General features: G+C 38.4%; 2 protein-coding genes and 1 long non-coding RNA gene across 3 annotated transcripts; 2 read left to right on the forward strand and 1 right to left on the reverse strand.

Moving 5' to 3' along the window:
• The first annotated feature begins 643 nt into the window (after positions 1 to 643).
• Positions 644 to 12003, forward strand: ildr1b (immunoglobulin-like domain containing receptor 1b). Its single transcript, XM_083537055.1, has 8 exons — positions 644 to 1163; positions 2120 to 2287; positions 5632 to 5781; positions 5963 to 6082; positions 9331 to 9477; positions 9770 to 9895; positions 9999 to 10861; positions 10988 to 12003. The coding sequence occupies exons 1-8, from the start codon at positions 1112 to 1114 to the stop codon at positions 11024 to 11026; spliced, it is 1665 nt and encodes a 554-aa protein (XP_083393181.1). The 5' UTR covers positions 644 to 1111; the 3' UTR covers positions 11027 to 12003.
• Positions 12004 to 13124: 1121 nt separating this feature from the next.
• me3 (malic enzyme 3, NADP(+)-dependent, mitochondrial) lies at positions 13125 to 22604 on the forward strand. The gene is made up of 15 exons (XM_083537019.1): positions 13125 to 13260; positions 13875 to 14107; positions 15387 to 15520; positions 16774 to 16923; positions 17029 to 17104; positions 17208 to 17369; positions 17529 to 17632; positions 17712 to 17821; positions 17913 to 18010; positions 18154 to 18267; positions 18502 to 18607; positions 18760 to 18902; positions 19072 to 19245; positions 19331 to 19429; positions 21577 to 22604. The coding sequence occupies exons 2-15, from the start codon at positions 13880 to 13882 to the stop codon at positions 21736 to 21738; spliced, it is 1860 nt and encodes a 619-aa protein (XP_083393145.1). The 5' UTR covers positions 13125 to 13260; positions 13875 to 13879; the 3' UTR covers positions 21739 to 22604.
• Positions 22104 to 23585, reverse strand: LOC310723811. The gene is made up of 2 exons (XR_014532792.1): positions 23439 to 23585; positions 22104 to 23377 (listed from the first exon to the last, which is right to left on the reverse strand). It is a non-coding gene; the product is annotated as an uncharacterized lncRNA (long non-coding RNA).
• Between the last annotated feature and the right edge of the window lie 785 nt (positions 23586 to 24370).

Below are 24370 nucleotides of genomic sequence, written 5' to 3' on the forward strand. Positions count from 1 at the left end.
ATGCATGCAAGAAAAATGATTAAGTAATTCCACAAAGCAATTCTTATTTAATCTGTTAACTTGAATGCATAAAACGGAGATAGGCCCATAGACCATTGAACTTATTGGACTATAAATTTTTATTGTTTCTGTAATTTTTTTGTACTATAAATTTACACTGAACAGAAAGGCTTTATAACTATAACTGCATTAGTTTACCAGATTACATATTTAAACAATATAGTTAAATATAGTTAAACAATAGCAGATGAAAGAGTAAGGTACCTATCTATTTATTTATTTATTTTTAAAATCATAAAATAAGGGGAATCTGGCAACTTTAATTTGAATATAATACATTTGGGTATTATGCAGCATTTACTTTAAACAAAAGTTAACCTAACAAAAAAAACCAAAAAAACAGCCTAAAAAAAAAGGTTTCATATTTGGTCTTTCATATGAAAAAGTTTGGCCACCTCAGGTATAGAGTATATCAACACAAGAAATATTCAAATAGTATGAAAATTATTTTCTTTTATGTTATCTTTTACAGAGATTAAAATAAACAGATCCAATGTCTCAGGAAAGCTAAACCTGGGTCAGACTGGACTGTCCTGTGTGCAACCAGACTCAAACTTTATTATCTTGCAACAGCTGAGCGCCACCTTGTGGTGAGCATTCAAAGCCATTGCCTCATTGAATTTATATCAAAACAAACAGCGGTTACGGTGCCCAAAACTAAATAAATGGTGCCGTGATTTTTGACATTACACACGACAAATAGTATAGAGTTGGTTATATAGTATCCTAGATATAGCTTTAATGTAAGGAGTAAGTAGTTAATGTGTAACAGGGTTGCGGCCATGTTGTATGTGTGTACAGATGCACCTGTGCAGTGAAGGTGAGTGATGTCACTGTCTGGGGGAGGGGAAAGGAGGTATTCCGAAAGTCCAGCTTGACTTCCAAGGATCACTACTATACACATGCAAACCGAGGGAAACTAAATACAACATATTTAAAGCAAGAGTAATAAACTGTAAAATATGCGATTAATCACTGAAGCGGATTAATCGACTTGTATGATATTGTTTTGTGTGAAAAACCCGGAGAAAACTTGTTGCGTGGAAAAACCATGGAGAGGCCGAAACTGACAGCGGCGCTATTTTGCTGTCTCTTATCTACAGGTAAACATGGCTGCTATGTTTATTGTTCAGTAGCAAAACAAACAAACAAACTCACTGGTCTGGTTTTGTCGCGTTTTGGGCAATTTGTTACGTTTGCAGATATTCATACGTTAAGTGCGTCAAAATGAAGAAAGCTGGTCACGTGACGCGTTGCACTAGAGTTGAGTCTCGTTACTTGTATGTGCATTTGGACCTATAAGAGTTTTATTCATTACAAATAAACACAGGCTATTTTTTTCTTTTTATTTTGCCTTTACTTACAGAAACTCAGTTAGGCCTATTAGGTTTTTGTCGTGTTCACGAGCAGCAGTAACATAACATACAATAATGTATCATTGCATGCCATATTATAACATGGAATAGCATACCATATTATATCATACCACGCCATGTTCTAGAATACAATATTATACCATGCAATGCCATGTTCTAGAATACAATATTATAGCATGCAATGCCATGTTAAAGAATACAATATTATAGCATGCAATGCCATGTTATAGAATACAATATTATAGCATGCAATGCCATGCCATACCATGTATTTTGCTTTCTCTTTTTTTATTCTTTATATTTAATAGTTTCTTTAACACTGATTATAGAGGAAACATTTCTGTACACGAAAAAGTCCACAAATTAAACCAAGCAATATTATACCATACCATGTATTTTGTTTTCTTCTTGTCTTCTTCGTCTTCAAAAGATTCATATAAACTAATTATAGTGGAAATCTTTTGCCAAAAAGAACAGACATGACTAAATCTTGTACAAAATCACTGCTGTTTTGAGAAGCTCCCACGTAAAATATTGCCAAATGATAACCTCCGATAGTTAATATCCTGATAGAATTGATGGACCATTGGCAGTACCTTTCCACTGATGGTATTCAATGAAGTGAGCATGTTTGTCATATAGGCCTAAGTGTTTTTAAAGGTTATTTCCTTTCCTTTTTAAAGGGCTTGCCATCCAAGTGACCGTTCCTCAGACAGAACGGAGCACCACTCTGTTTGCGTCGGTCATCTTACGCTGTGACTACTCTACTTCAGTCAACCAGCAAGAAGTGCTGGTTACGTGGCGCTACAAGTCCTTCTGCTTGGACCCTGTGCTGCAGTACTACTCAGCAGGTACGCTTACTTGTTGCAGTGAAAATTTTTTTGTGTTTTTGTTTATTTTTTCTTTATATATATATATATATAAACCCAGCCATTAAGGGGGGCACAAGCCAGTGTACTCTTAGTGCCGGTCCCAAGCCCGGGTAAATGGGGAGGGTTGCGTTAGGAAGGGCATCCAGCGTAAAACGTGCCAAATCAAATATACGGATCACAAATGAGAATTTCATACCGGATCGGTCGAGGCCCGGGTTAACAACGACCGCCACAGGTATCGTTAGCCGACAGGGTACCGGTGGAAATTGGGCTACTGTTGGCCGAAGGAGGAGAAGGAAAGGAGGAAGGCGTCTACAGAGACGGCAGGAAAAGCAGCAGTGTAGGAGAGTAGAGGTTCGGGTTGGTACTTTAAATGTTGGTACTATGACGGGTAAAGGGAGAGAGATAGCTGATATGATGGAGAGGAGAAAGGTAGATGTGTTGTGTGTTCAGGAGACCAAATGGAAAGGGAGTAAGGCCAGGAACATTGGAGGTGGGTTTAAACTGTTTTATCATGGTGTGGATGGGAAGAGAAATGGTGTAGGGGTGATTCTGAAGGAAGAGTACAGTAAGAGTGTAGTGGAGGTGAAGAGAGTTTCTGATAGGGTGATGATCGTGAAGGTGGAAGTTGAAGGGATGATGATAAATGTCATCAGTGCCTATGCTCCACAAGTTGGCTGTGAGTTGGAGGAGAAAGAAAGATTCTGGAGTGAATTAGATGAAGTGGTAGATGGTGTACCTAGGAAAGAACGATTGGTGATTGGGGCAGACTTTAATGGGCATGTAGGTGAAGGGAACAGAGGTGATGAGGAGGTGATGGGTAGGTATGGTTTTAGGGAGAGGAATGTGGAAGGGCAGATGGTGGTAGATTTTGCTAAAAGGACGGAAATGGCAGTGGTGAACACGTATTTTAAGAAGAAGGAGGATCATAGGGTGACGTATAAGAGTGGAGGAAGGTGCACACAGGTGGATTATCTTCTGTGTGGGAGATGCAACCTGAAGGAGATTGGAGACTGTAAGGTGTTGGCGGGGGACAGTGTAGCTAGACAGCATCGGATGGTGGTCTGTAGGATGGTTTTGGAGGCGAAGAAGAAGAGGAGGAAAGTAAGGTTTGAAAGAAGAATAAGATGGTGGAAACTGAAGGAGGAAGAGTGTAGTGTGAGGTTAAGGGAAGAGGTCAGACAGGGGCTTGGTGGTGGTGAAGAGGTGCCGGATGATTGGGCAACTACTGCAGGAGTGATGAGGGAGGCAGCTAGAAAAGTACTTGGTGTGACATCTGGAAATAGAAAGCAAGACAAGGAGACGTGGTGGTGGAATGAGGAAGTGCAGGAGAGCATTAGGGGAAAGAGGTTGGCAAAACAGAAGTGGGATCGACAGAGTGATGAGAAAAGTAGGCAGGAGTACAAGGAGATGCGGCAGCAGGTTAAAAGGGATGTGGCGAAAGCCAAGGAAAAGGCATATGAGGAACTGTATAAGAGGTTGGACACTAAGGAAGGAGAAAAGGATTTATACCGATTGGCCAAGCAGAGGGACAGAGCTGGGAAGGATGTACTGCAAGTTAGAGCAATAAAGGATGGAGAGGGAAATGTGTTGACTAGTGAGGAGAGTGTGTTGAGAAGATGGAGGGAGTATTTTGAGCAGCTGATGAATGAGGAAAATCAGAGAGAGAGAAGGTTGGAGGATGTGGAGTTGGTGAAGCAGGATGTAGATAGGATTAGTAAGGAGGAAGTGAGAGCAGCGATTAAGAGGATGAAGAATGGAAAGTCGGTTGGACCAGATGACATACCGGTAGAAGCGTGGAGATGTTTAGGAGAGATGGCAGTGGAGTTTTTAACCAGATTGTTTAACAGGATTCTGGAAGGGGAGAGGATGCCTGAGGAATGGAGAAGGAGTGTGCTGGTACCGATCTTTAAGCATAAGGGAGATGTGCAGACCTGCAGTAACTACAGGGGAATTAAGTTGATCAGTCACACCATGAAGTTATGGGAAAGAGTAGTGGAAGCCAGGCTGAGAGAAGAGGTGACCATCTGTGAGCAACAGTATGGTTTCATGCCGAGGAAGAGCACCGCAGATGCCTTATTTGCTTTGAGGATGTTAATGGAGAAGTATAGAGAAGGACAGAAGGAGCTGCATTGTGTATTTGTGGATTTAGAGAAAGCGTACGACAGGGTGCCGAGAGAGGAGTTGTGGTATTGTATGAGGAAGTCAGGTGTGTCAGAGAAGTATGTGAGGGTGGTGCAGGACATGTATGAGGACAGTGTGACGGCAGTAAAGTGTGCAGTAGGTACGACAGACTGGTTCAGGGTGAAGGTTGGACTGCATCAAGGATCGGCCCTGAGCCCTTTCCTGTTTGCAGTGGTGATGGACAGGTTGACGGACGAGGTCAGACAGGAGTCTCCCTGGACTATGATGTTTGCAGATGATATTGTGATTTGTGGTGAGAGTAGAGAGCAGGTTGAGAAGAGCCTGGAGAGGTGGAGATATGCGCTGGAGAGAAGGGGAATGAAAGTCAGTAGGAGTAAGACAGAGTACATGTGTGTGAATGAGAGGGTAGCAGTGGAGTGATGCGGTTGCAGGGAGATGAGGTGGAGAAGGTGGAGGAGTTCAGGTACCTGGGGTCAACAGTGCAAAGTAATGGAGAGTGTGTTAGGGAAGTAAAGAAAAGAGTGCAGGCAGGGTGGAGTGGGTGGAGAAGAGTGACAGGAGTGATTTGTGATAGAAGAGTATCTGCAAGAATGAAAGGGAAAGTTTATAGGACTGTGGTGAGACCTGCGATGTTGTATGGATTAGAGACAGTGGCATTGAGTAAAAAACAGGAGGTGGAGCTGGAGGTAGCAGAGCTGAAGATGTTGAGGTTTTCGTTGGGAGTGATGAGGATGGACAAGATTAGAAATGAGTTTATTAGAGGGACAGCCCATGTAGGATGTTTTGGTGACAAGGTGAGGGAGGCGAGATTGAGATGGTTTTGACATGTGCCGAGAAGGGACATGAATTATATTGGTAGAAAAATGCTGAAGATGGAGCCACCAGGTAGGAGGAAAAGAGGAAGGCCAAGGAGGAGGTTCATGGATGTGGTGAGGGAAGACATGCAGGTAGTTGGTGTAAAAGAGGCAGATATAGAGGACAGGGTGGTATGGAGACGGATGATCCGCTGTGGCGACCCCTAATGGGAGCAGCCGAAAGAAGAAGAAGAAGATATATATATATATATATATATATATATATATATATATATATATATATATATATATATATATATATATATTTTTTTTTTAATAAGCAGAACAAGAGGTAGTTATATTTTTTTTATTCTGTGTTTCCAGCATACCAAGCAGCTTTGAGTCTGGGGCAAGACCCAGCAAATGACTGTCCTGACCGACAGCGCACTGTCCGTGTAGTTATCCAGAAGAGAGGGACCAATGAGCCCACACTGGGTTCAGAATACCGTGAACGCAAGATCACTATCCAAAACAGTAAGCAGTGCACTAGACAACACTCTAAGACAGACTCACGACATGTATACATGCATTTACTGTACACACATATATTACACGCATATGGTCTTTGATTTAATCAGTAATCCAATGTAGCCCTCTACAGATTTATCTTTAGGTGAACTGTTATTAATTAGATTTTATTGTGCTTCTTTTGCAGAAGCTGATCTGGTCATCAATGAGGTCATGTGGTGGGATAATGGTATGTATTTCTGCTCCATTGATGCAGCTGGAGATACCATCGGAGACTCTGATAAGGAAATCAGGCTCATTGTGTACAGTAAGTAATATTGGCTCAAGTTCTTTGATAAAATTTTATATAAAGTGGTGAAAGATAAACCAGTACAAATATAGAATTACAGTAATCCCCCGTTTATCGCGGTAATACGTTCAAAACCCGCTAGCTATAAACGGACGCCACAACAAAAATGCTTTTTTTATCGTTTAAGCTGTAAATAATCCTTCCACACACTTTAAACACACAGAAAACATTTGCAAGAATATACCAAGATGAATTTTGTGCACATTTGTAGAAATACAGTACACTGTATCACAGTTTTAGTATGTGCATGTATTGTACAGTATACAGTTCTGTAGTAGCATATCCTATGCATAGTTTTTTTGCTCGTTTATTTTTTTAAGTGTCCTATGATGTCAAAAAAGAGGCTGAGTTAAAGATGCCCGTCACTGCATTCTTTACTTTCATTAGCTAAATCTGGTGATGCATGTCTTTAACTCTGTCTTTTATTTTGATGTCAGAGGACACTTTAACCAATAAACAAGCAGTACTAATAAACAATAAACAACCAGTACTGTAATGCTACCTATTTCTTATGGTATGTACATTGCCGAAGTAATTATATTTTATATATATAATATATAATCATATTAAATCAAATTTTATTTGTCACATACACATACATACAGGGTACGACATGCAGTGAAATGCTTTATTATATATATATATATATATATATATATATATATATATATATACAGTGAGGAAAATAAGTATTTGAACACCCTGCTATTTTGCAAGTTCTCCCACTTAGAAATCATGGAGGGGCCTGAAATTGTCATCGTAGGTGCATGTCCACTGTGAGAGACATAATCTAAAAAAAAAAATCCAGAAATCACAATGTATGATTTTTTAACTATTTATTTGTATGATACAGCTGCAAATAAGTATTTGAACACCTGGGAAAGTCAATGTTAATATTTGGTACAGTAGCCTTTATTTGCAATTACAGAGGTCAAACTTTTCCTGTAGTTTTTCACCAGGATTGCACACACTGCAGGAGGGATTTTGGCCCACTCCTCCACACAGATCTTCTCTAGATCAGTCAGGTTTCTGGCCTGTCGCTGAAAAACACGGAGTTTGAGCTCCCTCCAAAGATTCTCTATTGGGTTTAGGTGTGGAGACTGGCTAGGCCACGCCAGAACCTTGATATGCTTCTTACAGAGCCACTCCTTGGTTATCCTGGCTGTGTGCTTCGGGTCATTGTCATGTTGGAAGACCCAGCCTCGACCCATTTTCAATGCTCTAACTGAGGGAAGGAGGTTGTTCCCCAAAATCTCGCAATACATGGCCCCGGTCATCCTCTCCTTAATACAGTGCAGTCGCCCTGTCCCATGTGCAGAAAAACACCCCCAAAGCATGATGCTACCACCACCATGCTTCACAGTAGGGATGGTGTTCTTGGAATGGTACTCATCATTCTTCTTGCTCCAAACACGTGTAGTGGCATTATGACCCAAAAGTTCTATTTTGGTCTCATCTGACCACATGACTTTCTCCCATGACTCCTCTGGATCATCCAAATGGTCATTGGCAAACTTAAGACGTGCCTGGACATGTCCTGGTTTAAGCAGGGGAACCTTCCGTGCCATGCATGATTTCAAACCATGACGTCTTAGTGTATTACCAACAGTAACCTTGGAAACGGTGGTCCCAGCTCTTTTCAGGTCATTGACCAGCTCCTCCCGTGTAGTTCTGGGCTGATTTCTCACTTTCCTTAGGATCATTGAGACCCCACGAGGTGAGATCTTGCATGGAGCCCCAGTCCAAGGGAGACTGACAGTCATGTTTAGCTTCTTCCATTTTCTAATGATTGCTCCAACAGTGGACCTTTTTTCACCAAGCTGCTTGCCAATTTCCCCGTAGTCCTTTCCAGCCTTGTGGAGGTGTACAATTTTGTCTCTAGTGTCTTTGGACAGCTCTTTGGTCTTGGCCATGTTAGTAGTTGGATTCTTACTGATTGTATGGGGTGTACAGGTGTCTTTATGCAGCAAACGACCTCAAACAGGTGCATATAATTTAGAATAATAAATGTAGTGGAGGTGGACATTTTAAAGGCAGACTAACAGGTCTTTGAGGGTCAGAATTCTAGTTGATAGACCGGTGTTCAAATACTTATTTGCAGCTGTATCATACAAATAAATAGTTTAAAAATCATACATTGTGATTTCTGGATTTTTTTTTTTTAGATTATGTCTCTCACAGTGGACATGCACCTACGATGACAATTTCAGACCCCTCCATGATTTCTAAGTGGGAGAACTTGCAAAATAGCAGGGTGTTCAAATACTTATTTTCCTCACTGTATATATATATATATATATATATATATATATATATATATATATATATATATATATATATATATATATATATATATATATATATATATATATATATATACAGTACAGACCAAAAGTTTGGACACACCTTCTCATTCAAAGAGTTTTCTTTATTTTCATGACTATGAAAATTGTAGATTCACACTGAAGGCATCAAAACTATGAATTAACACATGTGGAATTATATATGGAATTATATACATAACAAAAAAGTGTAAAACAACTGAAAAATCAGTTCAGGTTCTTGTCATATTCTAGGTTCTTCAAAGTAGCCACCTTTTGCTTTGATTACTGCTTTGCACACTCTTGGTATTCTCTTGATGAGCTTCAAGAGGTAGTCACCTGAAATAGTCTTCCAACAGTCTTGAAGCAGTTCCCCGAGAGATGCTTGGCACTCGTTGGCCCTTTTGCCTTCACTCTGCGGTCCAGCTCCCCCCTAAACCTTCTCGATTGGGTTCAGGTCCGGTGACTGTGGAGGCCAGGTCATCTGGCGCAGCACTCCATCACTCTCCTTCTTGGTCAAATAGCCCTTGATGCTTTCAGTGTGACTTTACAATTTTCATATAAAGAAATAAAGAAAACTCTTTGAATCCTGTGGATGCATGTCAATAGTATGATGTGAGTCCAGTGTGATTCAACACAGTAGATACTCAAGGGCTTTAGACAATGAGGGGAGTCTCTGCTTTGAATGAGAAGGTGTGTCCTGTATGTGTATATATATATATATATATATATATATATATATATATATATATATATATATATATATATATATATATATATATATATATATATATATATATATATACACTTACTAAGTGTGTATAATAAAAAGCTTTAAAAGATTTTTAATAATAAAATCCAATGTGTTGTCTATTACTTTCTCAGACTGGCTGACTGTGCTGTTGATCATTCTTGGGACTTTTCTTCTGATCACACTTTTCTGTATCTGCTGCTGTCAATGCTGCCCTCAGAACTGCTGTTGCTATGTTCGCTGCCCATGTTGTCCAGAAACATGCTGCTGCCCAGAGAAAGGTACAAACTATACACTCAACATCAGTGCTAAAGCCATTCAGACACTTCTTGGCAGACTACAACAAAGTACTGTATCACAAAAGTGAATGTGAATTAAAATATACTATATTTAAAATTGTTTGTTTGTTGCATACACTATATGGACCGAAGTTCATTGCTTTTTGAACATTCTATTGCACATTTAGCTACACTATTCTTGGAAGATTTTCCAATAGATTTTGGAGAGTGGTTGTGTTAAGAGTGTTGAATCTTGGTAAAAAATAATGACAAATCTTATTGGCCCTCTCTGTAGTGGTGATGCAACACAAGATGATGCGTGAGGCCCAGAAAGCTATGGCTCCCTGGCTCCATGGCCAACCTGTTTATACCCACATTGGGTCTAATGGATCATCTCAGGCAAACCCTCTGCTCTATTCAGGTGTGCAAAGCAACTTGTTAAAAATTTGTCATGCACTTACAAATTAGGCTTCCAATTATTCTAATTATGATACACATGATTTATTTAAATCTGTCACTCACAGGTTCCTTCTCAGACCATTCTTCAAAACACACTATACCAATGGCACAGATGGCTGGTCCTCCTCTGCAACCTTTCCCACCTATGGTGCTTTCAAATCACGTGCAAGCCAATGGGAGTGTCTATAACAACAATCAGATTCTAGACTTTCTGGAGAATCAGGTGAGGGGGATAAATGGGGAAGCCCCAGTTCTCCAGCCTGCAACTCATTATGTGGCAACACATCTGCCTCCTCAACAAGTGGCCCATCAACCCCAGCATATGCATAATGTTCCACCCATGCAGCCAATAACACAATCTGTGCCTTTCTCCACCAGACCCCCTAGTATGCTTTCAGCTTTAGATGAAATGGGTGTGCATGGTGTAGAGCGTAGGGTTATCCAGTTGCCTCCCATTGTGGGCCGTGCACCGAGCTTAACCTCTCGCAGGGGCCCAAGGGAAACCCGTGCGGTACCCCGACACTCTAGTCAATCAAGTGGCAGCTCAAACCGCACAGGTCGTAACCGTGACAATTCCCGGTATCCCGGGACATCACAGCATGGGATCTTGCGCAGCTACAATGATGAGTCTGACAGACGGTTGGGCCGAAGCTCAAGAGAACACAGGGGGGACAGAGACTCGCAGAGGTCTCGCTCATATGTTCGCAGCAAAGCTGAGTTAATTAAGGAACTTGAAAAGGAAAACCCTCAACGAGAAAGGAGCTACTTGCCCACACCCGAGGGTGACTTCTGGAGCTCAGAGGAGGAGGATGATGGTAACAGAAGGGTGTCAAGATCACGAGACCGTGCATGGCCTGACAAACCACCTAGTTACTCTTCCATTGAAATCCAACCAAGACATAGCAAGAGGACTGGTGAGCGTAATTCGGTAAGAATTTTTGTTTAGTGTTTGGATCTCTTTCTTCTTGTCTTTCATGTCCCTGTGCCATACCCCGAATGTATTTTTTTGTCTTTGCCCAACCGTTATGCTCTTCTTACTTTCTCTTTGTCTTAGGACAAGAGCTCTCGAAGTGGTGCCAGCGTTATCATCTGAAACCTCTATGTAATGTATTTTTACAATGAGTGCTTAAGTTAGTGTATTTCTGTAATAGCGAGTGTTACAATATCATTATGAAGATTATTCTAAGATCATACAATAATAACTTTCACTAGGACAGTGGGGCTAGGAAAAAATATAAGTGAATCTTTGTAATTTTAAGATTCATATCTTACATTTTTTATATGGTTTTATATATTGTCTGTATTTTCAAATGTCTGTTTTTTTACACTTTTTTTTTAAAAGGCTGCACTTTTTTTTTTGACTAAATTTTTTTAATTTTAGAATGTATTATTTGAATCCTATTTGTTATACATTAGGCTTTTTCTAATTTTGAGTGCTGTTTGTTTTATGTACAAAATGAAGGAAATCTTGTTACACACAGTTTATTATAATTATATCCTTATTGAGAACCTTTACAGTTCTACTTGCTGTACATACTTTTCCTCACAGAATACTAGGCTAGTTTATTTTAACGTTTTCTGGAACGTAATATTCAGTTTATTTGTTACTTGTACATACACTTTTAAAGAAATGCTCTTTTTCTATTGCTTATACTGTAATTAAAAAAAAAGGAATCACATGAGGAATGTTAAAGAACATTCAGAAGGTGTGTCCTTCTAACCATTCAAAATAAGTTGCTAACTGGTTGGTGCCACTAAGTAACCACATATTATATAGTTATCAAATTTGTTTACTTCTGTTAACAAATCAAACCTGTTCAGATTAGCATCTGCATCAGCATAATTTTTTTTTTTTTTTTAAATAAACAGATCCAGCAAAATGAACTATGTAATGTATAATTTACAATTAAACTAATTTTGTTCTTATTACATTGTAGGACACAGCCACATGAAATATGGTTGTGAGAGTTCTGGTATTTCATTTCTGTCTTTTGAAGATGGATTTTAATTGTCATAATGACAATGTCTGTAATTGTACATGGATATATAATAAATACATTTCTAATTACATATTGAGTGCACAGGTCATGTTGGTGTGGTTAAACACATTTCTCATCATGCGCATGTGGGTTTTTCTTCCGTTTCTGCAAAAATGCCCAAATGTGGATTGCCCCCATGTATGAATATGTGATTTTCTGTCACTCAAGTGTCCCATTCAGAGTGTATTCATTGATTCCACTAAGCTTTGTGTTCCTTAGATAGGCTCAATATAAACAGGATAAATATACTGTATGTAAAATTTTTCTCATACAGTTTGTCCTACAAGGTAAAATAATTATATGATAAACAGTTTGGAGAAGTGGTCTTCAAGAAAGCAGTGGAGCCAAAAAGCCATACTGAACTATACAGTATGAAACAGTAGGAAATGTGGTGCAGAACAAATGGCAGTAGGTGCACTGGACTGGCCAAGGCATGAGTTGTTTGCTGAAGGGCTGGAGACATTCTCCAGTGTCTGCAGGCAGCATGGTGGATGTGCCTTTTCAAGTTTGAGGCTGCATTTGAGCAAATGGAGTTGTAGATTTGGTCAGGATTGATTAGGTCCTCAATGATGAGAAATAAATCCAGATACTTATCCATCATGCAATACCATCAGGGAGACATCTGATTGGCCACAAATGTATTCTGCAAAAGGTCAATGACCCCAACATACAGCCAATGTCCTTCAGTACCAGCTTTAGTTTCTTCAAAAATGGTGTGCAAGTGTACCTAAAAGAATTGGTGCTGTTTTGCAGGCAAAGGGTGGTCACACTCAATATTAATTTGATTTGGATTTCATTTCCATTTTGTTAAGTGATAAAATAAATAAACTATTAAATAATAAAAATCGTCCTTTCTTTACAGCATTTTCCACACCTGCCTGAAACAGTATTCTATTTTTGCATTTTAGTGATGCGAAAAAAAAAAATATGAAGTGGCTTAAGCATAATATTGTGTGTGTTTTCTTTGACTCGACCCCCAATTTCTAAGAGGGTAAGGCTACAAATAATAGACTGTGTCCCAAACATGTATGTTACCGTAGGAAATAAAAGGGCCTAGTATTCTTGCATACTATGTAGTCCACTAGTATGCGCTTGAAGACGCACCATTCTATTTGGATATGCAGCCTTGTCAGCCTGCGTCTCTTGTCCTGATTGGCTGGCTTAAAGGGAAAGGGGGCGGAGCCAGATATTGGAGCTGTAGGAAGTAAAAGCGTCAATGTCAAGTCGGCAGTTTGAGCCGCTGCATCTTTGAGCAGTAAACAACAACAACAACAGCATCAGACCGGAGGTAATATCTATCTTAAATCTTATGTACAGTAATTGTAAGATGTTTTGCACGATAGAAGGCAGGATGATGGAGATTTCTCAGTTATTTTCTATTGTTCATTGTGGCTTTTTTGTATGGGCGTGTTTATAGTATCTAGACAAGAAAAGCCCAACGGCCATCTCGATGCAGGTCTGATATTTTATACACCGTTTTGTGTTCATTCTTTGCATTTTGTTACATTATACCACATGTACTACTAATAATGATCGTGTGTATAGCAATTTTCTTAAACCCAAGGTTGTTTTAAAAGACACCTCTAAACTGGATATTGTAGTGTCTTTATTGTTTAGGCAACGCCGGTGTTGTTTTCCAAAAACATACACATAAAGACACACTCATCATCTCTGCATTTGCGGCGGTTTTTTATTACAGGACAAGAAATAGTATGATGTGAGTCCAGTGTGATTCAACACAAAAAATAATGGCTTCAAACACCCCCCCCCCCCCCCCCCCCCCAATGAGGTGCTCTATTGTGTCCAAAGGAAAGCACACTGGCATGCAGCTCTAATCAAAGTGCCATGTAATGATCTATGGCCCTATGTCAACCCCAACTGTTTTCCACTATCTTTCTTTAGGAAACATGAGCGCTCTCTCCGGAAAGAGTGTGCTGTCTTTGTGCAGACGGACCTCCAGCTCCATCCGTGTGCTGACCAACAACACTCCTTCAGTTTTTCCTTCAGCTCATGGACTCGCCGGGTCATTGTTAGTTACACAGAGAGTGTGCCACTCAGCCACAAGCTCCAACCCTGGCAGCATCAAGACCAAAAAACGGGGTTATGACATCACAAGAAACCCCCACCTTAATAAGGTAATGGTTCAAATGCCAAGGAAAGTGCCCTAGACTCGTGTGTTGAGGCCAAGCAGGGTGATCTGATGCTCTGATCCAAGTCATTTTTTTTAGTTGTGCTTTGAAGAACGAGAAAACATTTCTAAGGAAATAGAATATGCAAGACAAAGTGCAATATAATGCGCTTTATCAAAGCACTGATAAGCTTTTGAGTGTTTACAAAAGAGAAAGCAGACTTTGCATAACACAGATCTGCAAAATCCGGATAATAATACATGAAGACTTAAGATCATAAAAGCATTTTAGATTTTTATTTAGATACATCATCTGGATAAACATAGTCTGGTACACGATGTGGTACGATGTACATTACTATGTACACATTAATATATGTTAATATTATCATTAATGGTCAGTCAATTTGAAGAAACCTCTTTTCAAGGACAACTTGAAAAAAGTGCAACCAACTAAAGTTGCAACAATACGAAAGTACATAACATAATATAATAGTTCTTAGAGAGTCTGCAAGGAATCATAATCTAAAACACAATGTTCAAAGCTTACTCAAACTCCAAGCCATAGTTATGTGCTTAAAGAAAAAAAAGAAATCTATATACCAGTAAATAAAAGGATGCTTTATCCTAGATTTGGTGTAAAAGTAGGTTTTTAGATCTTATATAAGTCCATGATTAGAGCTTTGAAAGGCACATGCCAAAGCACTCTGAAGCACTGAACTACAGAAATTCAAAGTTTTGGAGAATTTCCTTAATCCAGTATGCAGAAGTAAGAGTTATGCTGCAGGATATGACTCAGTGTTTTTTTTTTTTTTTTGTGTGTGTGTGTGTGTGTGTGTGTGTGTGTGTGTGTGTGTGTGTGTGTGTGTGTTTGTCGTGAACACATTTTTTTAGAACCCTTTGTTTGTGCTGACTTTTTTTTAGTTTATTCGTTTTTTTTTTTTTTTTTAGAGAGATCACATGAGTATAATACAAGCACAGTTAGATTCACACAGGCGAGAGAAGGAGTGTAAAGGAGATTGAGTGAGTGAGAGTGTAGGCAGTGTCACAGGGGTGGGGTGCTGAGACATAATTTCCATTGGTTAGGAATAAATAGACTCTATATGTGGTGTGTGTTTCCCTGCTGGTGGAAGCTTGCCCAGACTTAGAAACAGACCTTAAAGCAATGAGAGGGTTTCATTTGAAGCAGATAATTGGATAAATTCTTTTATGTTGTGTAAAAACAACATTTTTAGTTGTTTAGTTTAGTTTTTTGGATTAATTATGGTGTGGTTATGGATGTGCAGGGCATGGCGTTTACTCTGGAGGAGAGGCAGCAGATGGGCATCCATGGCCTTCTGCCTCCATGCTTTCTCTCCCAAGATGTCCAGGTGCTTCGTGTCATGAAGAGCTACGAGACACGTACCAACCCACTTGACAAGTAATATTTGAATAACCCTATAGTTCTGAATTAAACATTGTCCCCATTGTAATAAAAATTAGGTGTGTTTCTACTTGAGTTCTTAAAACCTTTGAACTAAATGAGAGCGAAAAAGTTCCTGGACATATTCCTGGTTTGCGTTTTCTTCACACTGCAGAAACTATTATTGTTAAATAACCTAAATGTATGGCAACAAGGTGAGCTTAGAGGACTTTCTGGTTGTGTCCTGTCATTTTTTCCCCCCTATTCAACCAAGTATTAAAAATGCATATAATAAAATAAGATTTCCTTATTGTATTTGTTTCACTTGTATAAAGTAGGAAATTCTAAAAGTAATTACATTGCATCTGAAAAGTATTCACAGCACTTTCCTTTTTCCACATTTTGTTATATTACAGCCTTATTCCAAAATGTTTTATATGAATAAAAACAAAAAAAACCAAAAAAAAAACCATAACAACATGAAAAAAGTTTGTTTGAAATCTTTGCAAATTTATTAAAAAGAGAAAAATCTAAATATTCACAGCCATGACACTCAAAATTGAACTCCTCGGTAAAAGGCACATGACAGCCTGCCTGGAGTTAACCAAAAGCCACCTGAAGTACTCCCAGACCATGAGAAACAAAGATTGCCTGATTTGGCCTGAATCCCAAGTGTCGTGTCTGGAGGAAACCAGCCACTGCACATCTCCTGGCCAATACCATCCCGACAGCGAAACATGGTTTTGACAGCATCATGCTGTGGGGATGTTTTTCAGTGGCAGGGAGTAATTGGTGCCAAAGGTGTTCAACAAAGTATTGAGCAAAGGTTGTGAATGCTTATGTACGTGATTTTTATTTGTTTAGTTTTTTTTTCTCGTAAATTTGCAAAGATTTAAAACACACTTCTTTCACGTTGTCATTATGATGTATCGTTTGTAGAATCTTTTAGAAAAATAATGAATTAAATTCATTTTTCGATTAAGGCTTTATAAAAAAATCTGGAAAAAGTGAGGTGATGTGAAAAGTTCTGGATGCACTGTATCCCATAGATTTAGAAAAATTGTGCATTAATTGAGTTATTGGTTATGTATAGCCAGTGTGTGTCCAATAGTAATGGTATGCAGAGTATGGTATTCACACAGAAATGTAAATAAAATTCCCACCTAGGCATACCTATATACAAATAGAAAAATTTTATGGTTTTATCAGCTGTGCACAAATGTAATTGTTCATAATTTCCTCCTTTCTTTCTTTTTTTCTTTAATATTCAGATACATTTTGCTGATGACCCTGCAGGACAGGAATGAAAAGCTCTTTTATCGTTTGTTGACCTCTGACATTGAAGAATTTATGCCTATAGTTTACACTCCCACTGTGGGACTGGCCTGCCAGCAGTATGGCCTGGCATTCAGAAGACCACGGTTAGACACATAACAAACATAACTCTGTGTACATTAACAAACATTTTACATTTTAAAAGAATAGTATTTATAAAGATAATTCACAAAAATGTTTGTGTCCTCCAGAGGACTTTTCATTACCATTCATGACAAGGGCCACATAGCCACCATGTTAAACTCATGGCCAGAAGACGACATCAAGGTATTTTATAAATAAAAATGATGTGTAAAGATCTAATAGGACATTTTAAATTATTTTATGTGTATATATGTGTGTTCACATGTGCATGTGTGTGCTTTATTAGGCCATTGTGGTAACTGATGGTGAACGGATCCTGGGGCTTGGAGACCTGGGTAGCTATGGAATGGGTATTCCAGTGGGGAAACTGGCTCTGTATACAGCTTGTGGAGGAGTGCCCCCTCAGCAGTGCCTACCTGTACTGCTGGATGTGGGTACTGACAACCAGGTATACAGTGCTTTTGCTTTCATAATGGTATTTATTTAGCTTTACTGTGCTGGTTCAGTTTAATAATTTCAAGCAAATGAAAAACATCACATTGGATAATATCATAACATCTCATAACAAACTAGAACGTGTCTGGTTAAATGTATCTATTCTTGTCAGACTCTTTTGAATGATCCCCTGTACATTGGACTGAAGCACAAACGAGTGAGAGGAAAAGAATATGATGACCTTATTGATGAGTTCATGCAGGCTGTCACAGACAAGTGAGTACTATGTCTATCAGAGTGGCAGTTTTAAAAGCTGATAGCTTAGATAATGAATGACACTGGTCCTGGTTTACAGGTATGGGATGAACTGCCTCATTCAGTTTGAAGATTTTGCAAATAGCAATGCTTTCCGCATTCTTAACAAGTACCGTCACCGTTACTGCACCTTCAATGATGACATCCAAGGTAGATTAAAACCCCCAAATTTAAACATTATTACATTTCAGAAAACACTCTGTGCAAATGAATGTAACTAAATAAAACATTACTCCTTCAGGAACAGCATCAGTGGCTGTTGCTGGCATTCTCGCTGCTCTGAAGATCACTAAAAACAAATTGTCTGATCACACTTTCGTGTTTCAAGGAGCAGGAGAGGTACAGTTTTAGACTAAATTCCATGTTGCATTTTTATAGATACAGTATAGAACACATCTTAACTTAATAGTCTATGTTAGAATGAGAATGTAATTAGTTCGATTCAGCGATTTTGATTGGTTATTGTTCATCAATATGGCCAGGCTGCTATGGGAATTGCTCATCTGCTCACCATGGCCATGGCTAAAGAAGGAGTGTCCCATGCTGATGCTGTTAAGAAGATCTGGATGGTAGACTCTAAAGGACTGATTGTTAAGGTAACTCTTATTTAGGCAACCCTCTAAATAGTCTCTACACACGTTCCTATTATCATTACGCTAAGATGTGGCTGTCCTCCTACACCAGACCTGGAAATTGATATTTAGGGTGACTTAATTAAGGTGTAGAATTTAATTACATGACTCAAATTATATGGCACATCTAGTGATGACATTCATTCCTGCAATGTACAGAACATGCTTAACAATTATTTTATGGGTTGTGTCTTTTAGGGTAGAAGTCACCTGAATCATGAAAAGGAGGAGTTTGCCAATGAGCATCCTCATATAAAGACCTTGGAGGAGGTGGTGAAGACCATTAAGCCTACAGCCATTATTGGTAATTTTGCATTGTACAGTACTGCATTCAGACAACTGAACAGGATTGATACATTTTTGGTGAAGAGAAGGCCAGTCACAAGTTACATCCTATTACACAAATGGAACTATGACAGTGCGTTATTTGCAGTATGTTCGATTTTCTTTGCGCAGGTGTTGCTGCCATTGGTGGAGCTTTCACAGAGACTATTATAAAGGACATGGCATCCTTTAACGAGAGGCCCATCATATTTGCACTCAGCAATCCCACCAGTAAAGCAGAGTGCACTGCAGAGCAGTGTTACACACTAACAGAGGTAGCACTGACCTGCCAGGTCTCGCACTATGTTTAAGAGTCAAAGAGTACATCCCTGATTAAATGCAGAGATAAAGGTCATATTGATCATATCATGCTTTATGACAGGAGTATGATAGCCTACTCTTTATAATGTTGCACTTCCTGATATAAAACTTGACTGTTGTCAGGGCCGTGGAATCTTTGCCAGCGGTAGCCCTTTCCAGAAGGTGACACTTGCAGATGGGCGCACATTTTACCCAGGCCAGGGGAACAATGCGTACGTGTTCCCTGGTGTTGCACTGGGTGTCATGGCCTGCGGTGTGCGTCATATTTCCGATGACATTTTCCTCACCACAGCCGAGGTAAATTAGAATTTTAAATAAAATGGTCAGACACATCCCACTGTAAAGAAATTAGACTGAATACATCTTTTGATGTGTGTGGCAGGCAATAGCTGGCATGGTTTCAGAGGAAAATCTGGCTGAAGGCAGATTATATCCCCCTCTCAGCACCATCAGAGAAGTGTCCTTCAAGATTGCTGTAAAGGTTAGTGACACTATCTAATCTTGCAACTTTTATGGCTGCTATCAACACCATTCCTCCTTTTGCTATCTCTTACATTACAGTGCTACATTACAGAATTACATTGGATATGAACAGTCTACATACCCCTGTTAAAAATGCAGGCTTTTGTGATTTAAGAAATGTAACCAGGATAAATCATGTTGTATATGATATGACATGACATAACTACCACAAATCAAGTAAATTGTATATAGAAACATTGTAATAAAAAAACAATAACCTGGTTTCAAACCCAAAAACTAATAATTTGTTTTAGAAAAAGTACTCTTTTTTTTTTTTTATGCCAATTTTTTTTCTAGTCATCATTTCAAAAGATTTTCCAGATCACAGAAATGTGAGGAGATCTCCTATACATATACAGTGCAACCTCGATACTTGTGGGGGTTACGTTCTATGACATTCTTAGGTTTTGACTCTCTCCTTTTTATGGTTCCTTTTTCAAGGGGAATTGTACATGTACTGTACTGTAAACTCAACAAAAATTATGAATTACTTGTCAAATGTTTTATTTACTACTTTAAATGGATAATACAATAATAAAAACATTTTTCTAACTATTTTTATGTAATTTATTAGTACAAGCTCTGTTTTGACCTTTCGAGCCACTCGCGGCTGCTCGCGAACTATCAGATTTACTCTTAGTCTGGTTCCAAATGAAAACTCGCAAACAAACAGGGTCGCGAGTGTCAAGGTCACGAGTATCGAGGTTCCACTGTACCTCTTCATGTCTTGTTTTAATAGGATTTAGGCTCAGACTAGGCCATTGCAAATATTGATTTTTTTTCTGAAGCCTTAATATTTGTTTACTTGGCCCCATTATTGTGCCTGAAGGTCAACTGTATCTGTTTGAGAGTGACCTACTGGGGTTTATGATCAAATAGATTGGTTTTTAGAATCCTGTTTCATTCTATTTATATTTTGATTTTGTTTAGAACCTTAGTGCCAGCTAATGCCAAGCAGCACCACAGCATGATTCTGCCACCGCCATGCTTCGTGCACCAAGCATTTCAGAATTATGTCTAAAAACTTCTACCTTGAGGTTATTAAACCATAACAAATTCTGCCACATTGCATCTGTTTAGTCACCTACCCCATATCCCAGAAATGTGAAGAATATGACACATTGTTTTTACATGGAGGGAATGGTCTGTACTTTTTTGTATTTTATTGTTGCCATGTGTCTGTTGGAAGTATCATTTTGATGCTTCTATTCTTCTACTTGTTGTTCATGGCATCAGCAACCAGATGAAACCAAGAAGGTGTTAAGAAAATCCTAAAGAAACACCTAATATTCAATTGGGGTTAATCAGAATCATGTCATTAATGACATGCAGTCGCATGGCTCATTAAAAAAAAACGTATAACACTGGTTCAAGGAGGATAGTGCTCTTATTTCTTCTCCTCGTTAAACTCTTTCTATATGTTTTAATTTGGATTTTGTTAGTTATATCACATCAAAAGTTATTTATTTTTGGTCATTTTTATAGGTATGTTATTTTTTTTATATCAACTATATATTATATAATATAGTGGTTATATGTGTAATATTAGATGTGGTTCTAAAGGGTTTTTTTTGCTGATCCATGAGCACCCTGGACAAGCACAGTAGTCTAAAGTGGTCTAATTTTATCCTGACTTACAACTGAGCAGTTGGGGGTTAAAGGCCTTGCTCATCAAGTCCCAACAGTTAGACTTTGACAAAGCTGGGATTTGAACTCTTAACATTCTAATCAAATCGAACCCAAAGTCCTTACCAGTAGCTGACTATTTCTAAATTTTCAATTGGGATGAATAAAGTATCTCTTTATCTACAGTATGGGCATTAATGAATAAAAAGGAAAGATGCATTTTGCCATTTCCTTTCATTTCCCCTTGAGATCAGTACAGTTATTTTATCTTGAGAGTGTTCGGTTGCTTATGCAGCAATGCTTAAGTGATAAGTTAGCTTGTACTTCCCCCATATTATTAGTTAGCATAGGAACTGTACTGACATTTTCAAAATATAAATTAAGGAAGCAAAACCACTTTGTGAGCAGTAAACTATGCATCTTATAATATCTCCGCATTTATCACACCTAATGTCCCACTCTTGTGCTTCTCTCTTTCAGATTGTGGATTATGCTTATAAACATGATATTGCTTCATGGTATCCTGAGCCCAAGGATAAAGAAGCCTTTGTGTTGTCACATGTCTACAACTCTGACTATGACTCCTTTACACTAGACTCCTACACATGGCCAAAGGAAGCCATGACAGTTCAGGATGTGTAGTTTTTCTGGCTCTTAGCTATTCTCTCATAACTCTCAAAGGGAGTGAAGTTCCAGCACCAGGCCTCAGCTTTTATATTCCTAAGATATATCATTTCTTTCTCTATATTTACACATTTGGCTAGTTAAAATGAAAACACTTGACTCTTAAAACATTGCCCCTGGTTGCAGGTGCCAAAGGGACGGCCTGTGTTATGCTAAAGCTTGGAATTTGGTATCACAGCCCCCTAAAACAAGGGCACAATAATAATAAAATAGTTTTAAATAGCTAAGTATAAATTTTATTTCACTTCATGATTAGCTCCTGACAGTTTTGATTGAGCACTCCAGTCTATTTGTGTACAAGACCCCTCTTTTTAAAAGCGCTCCCTTCTTAATATGATTTTCCTCAAGTATTATCTCCTGTTAATTTGCTGGTATCTCTTTAGGGCTGTCTTGTTTGTATATGGTTACTGCCAATAGAACAAACTAAATGCTGATATAATGAATTGAAGTTTTCAATCAATAGAAATGTATTTTTGTTTGGATCAAAGATCAAAACTTTGATTCTGTTCGACTTTGTTGCTTTAATTGTAAAATCCATGGTCTATATTGTCTTATCAATATTACCAAATATCAGCTATATTTAAGAATGACTTATGTGCTGACATTAAACAGATTTCTGTTTATGCTATGATGTACCACATAAGTCCTGAAAGGATAGTTCAGAAGTTTTAGTACTGTTCTGAGTTCAATTTGAAGGATTGTTGCAGTTTATTAAAATTTTCTAAACATGCCTTAGTTATTAGCGGCACACTACAAAATAATTCTATTTTCAGATATTAAAGGAAAGGGCAAACAACTGTTTTGAATAAATAATAAAATCACACTAATTTTGTGTTGTAGTGATGGATGATCTTGAGAAAGGTGAGCAGGGCTAAAGCTAATGTTTTGGTTATTTAAAAACTTTTTTTTCATTATTAATTGAATATTTTCAATCTTTAATTTATCACATCTCTAAGGAATTGTTTATTTTACTGATACTATTACATAACTAAACTAGGCATAAATAAACAACAAGTCACTAACTACATTACTTATCGTATTACAGAATGAGAATGTACTTATTCTAGCAATTGAGAAACACAAAGTAACACAACTATGTGTCTGAATTTCAAAATAACACAACTATGTGCCTGAATTTCAAGCTTCTGTGCTGTTTTGTTGTTGTAACCCTAAACATAAGCAGTAAGCAAGCAGTACTGGACGTGCAATGAACATAAAAATTGAGCATTAACATCACTAATGGATACTAAAGTCTACATGGTTTGCTTCAGCCCCCTCAGGTGGCAGAATATATAACTGCATCTATAAATTCTGCTCAAATGGGTTCCTCTATACACTACTTGTGAAGAATTCTGAAGTGCTTTATAAACAAATCATTTTACATCTATTCCCCATTTGCTTCTATAATAAACTCCACTCGTCTGGAAAGATGTTCCACTAGATTTTGGAGTGTGCTTGTGGAAAATTTTGCTATGGTACTGATGTAGATTGAGGAGAGCCGGGGTGTAGTCAGAGTTCCCATTCATCCCAAAGATGTTCAGTTGAGTTGAATTCTGAGCTCTGTAGCAGGTCACTCGCACAGATCTTCCACTCTAACCTGTGTAAACCCTATCTTCATGGAGCTAATTTTGTGCACAGTAGCAATGTCATGCTAGAACAGGTGTGGTCTTATAGTTCAGTTGAAGGGAAAATTTGGTGCTACTGCATCCAAAGACATCCTATACAATTGTGTACTTTTAACTTTGTGATTTGTGGTAACAGTTTGGGGAAGAAGAAATGTCAGATGTCCAAATACTTTTGTCCACATAGTGTGTGTGTGTGTGTGTGTATATATATATATATATATATATATATATATATATATATATATATATATATATATATATATATATATATATATATATATATATATATATATACACATATACACATATACACAGTGGGTACGGAAAGTATTCAGACCCCCTTAAATTTTTCACTCTGTTATATTGCAGCCATTTGCTAAAATTATTTAAGTTCATTCTTCTTCCTCATGAATGTACACACAGCTCCCCATATTGACAGAAAAACACAGAATTGTTGACATTTTTGCTGATTTATAAAAAAAAAAAAAAACTGAAATATCACATGGTCATAAGTATTCAGACCCTTTGCTGTGACACTCATATATTTAACTCAGGTGCTTTCCATTTCTTCTGATCATCCTTGAGATGGTTCTACACCTTCATTTGAGTCCAGCTGTGTTTGATTATACTGATTGGACTTGATTAGGAAAGCCACACACCTGTCTATATAAGACCTTCCAGATCACAATGCATGTCAGAGCAAATGAGAATCATGAGGTCAAAGGAACTGCCTGAAGAGCCCAGAGACAGAATTGTGGCAAGGCACAGATCTGGCCAAGGTTACAAAAAGATTTCTGCTGCACTTAAGGTTCCTAAGAGCACAGTGGCCTCCATAATCCTCAAATGGAAGACGTTTGGGACGACCAGAACCCTTCCTAGAGCTGGCCGTCCGGCCAAACTGAGCTATCGGGGGAGAAGAGCCCAAAGATCACTGTGGCTGAGCTCCAGAGATGCAGTCAGGAGAT

This window comes from Silurus aristotelis, assembly GCF_946808225.1.
Source record: "Silurus aristotelis genome assembly, chromosome: 3".
Lineage (NCBI taxonomy): Eukaryota > Metazoa > Chordata > Actinopteri > Siluriformes > Siluridae > Silurus > Silurus aristotelis.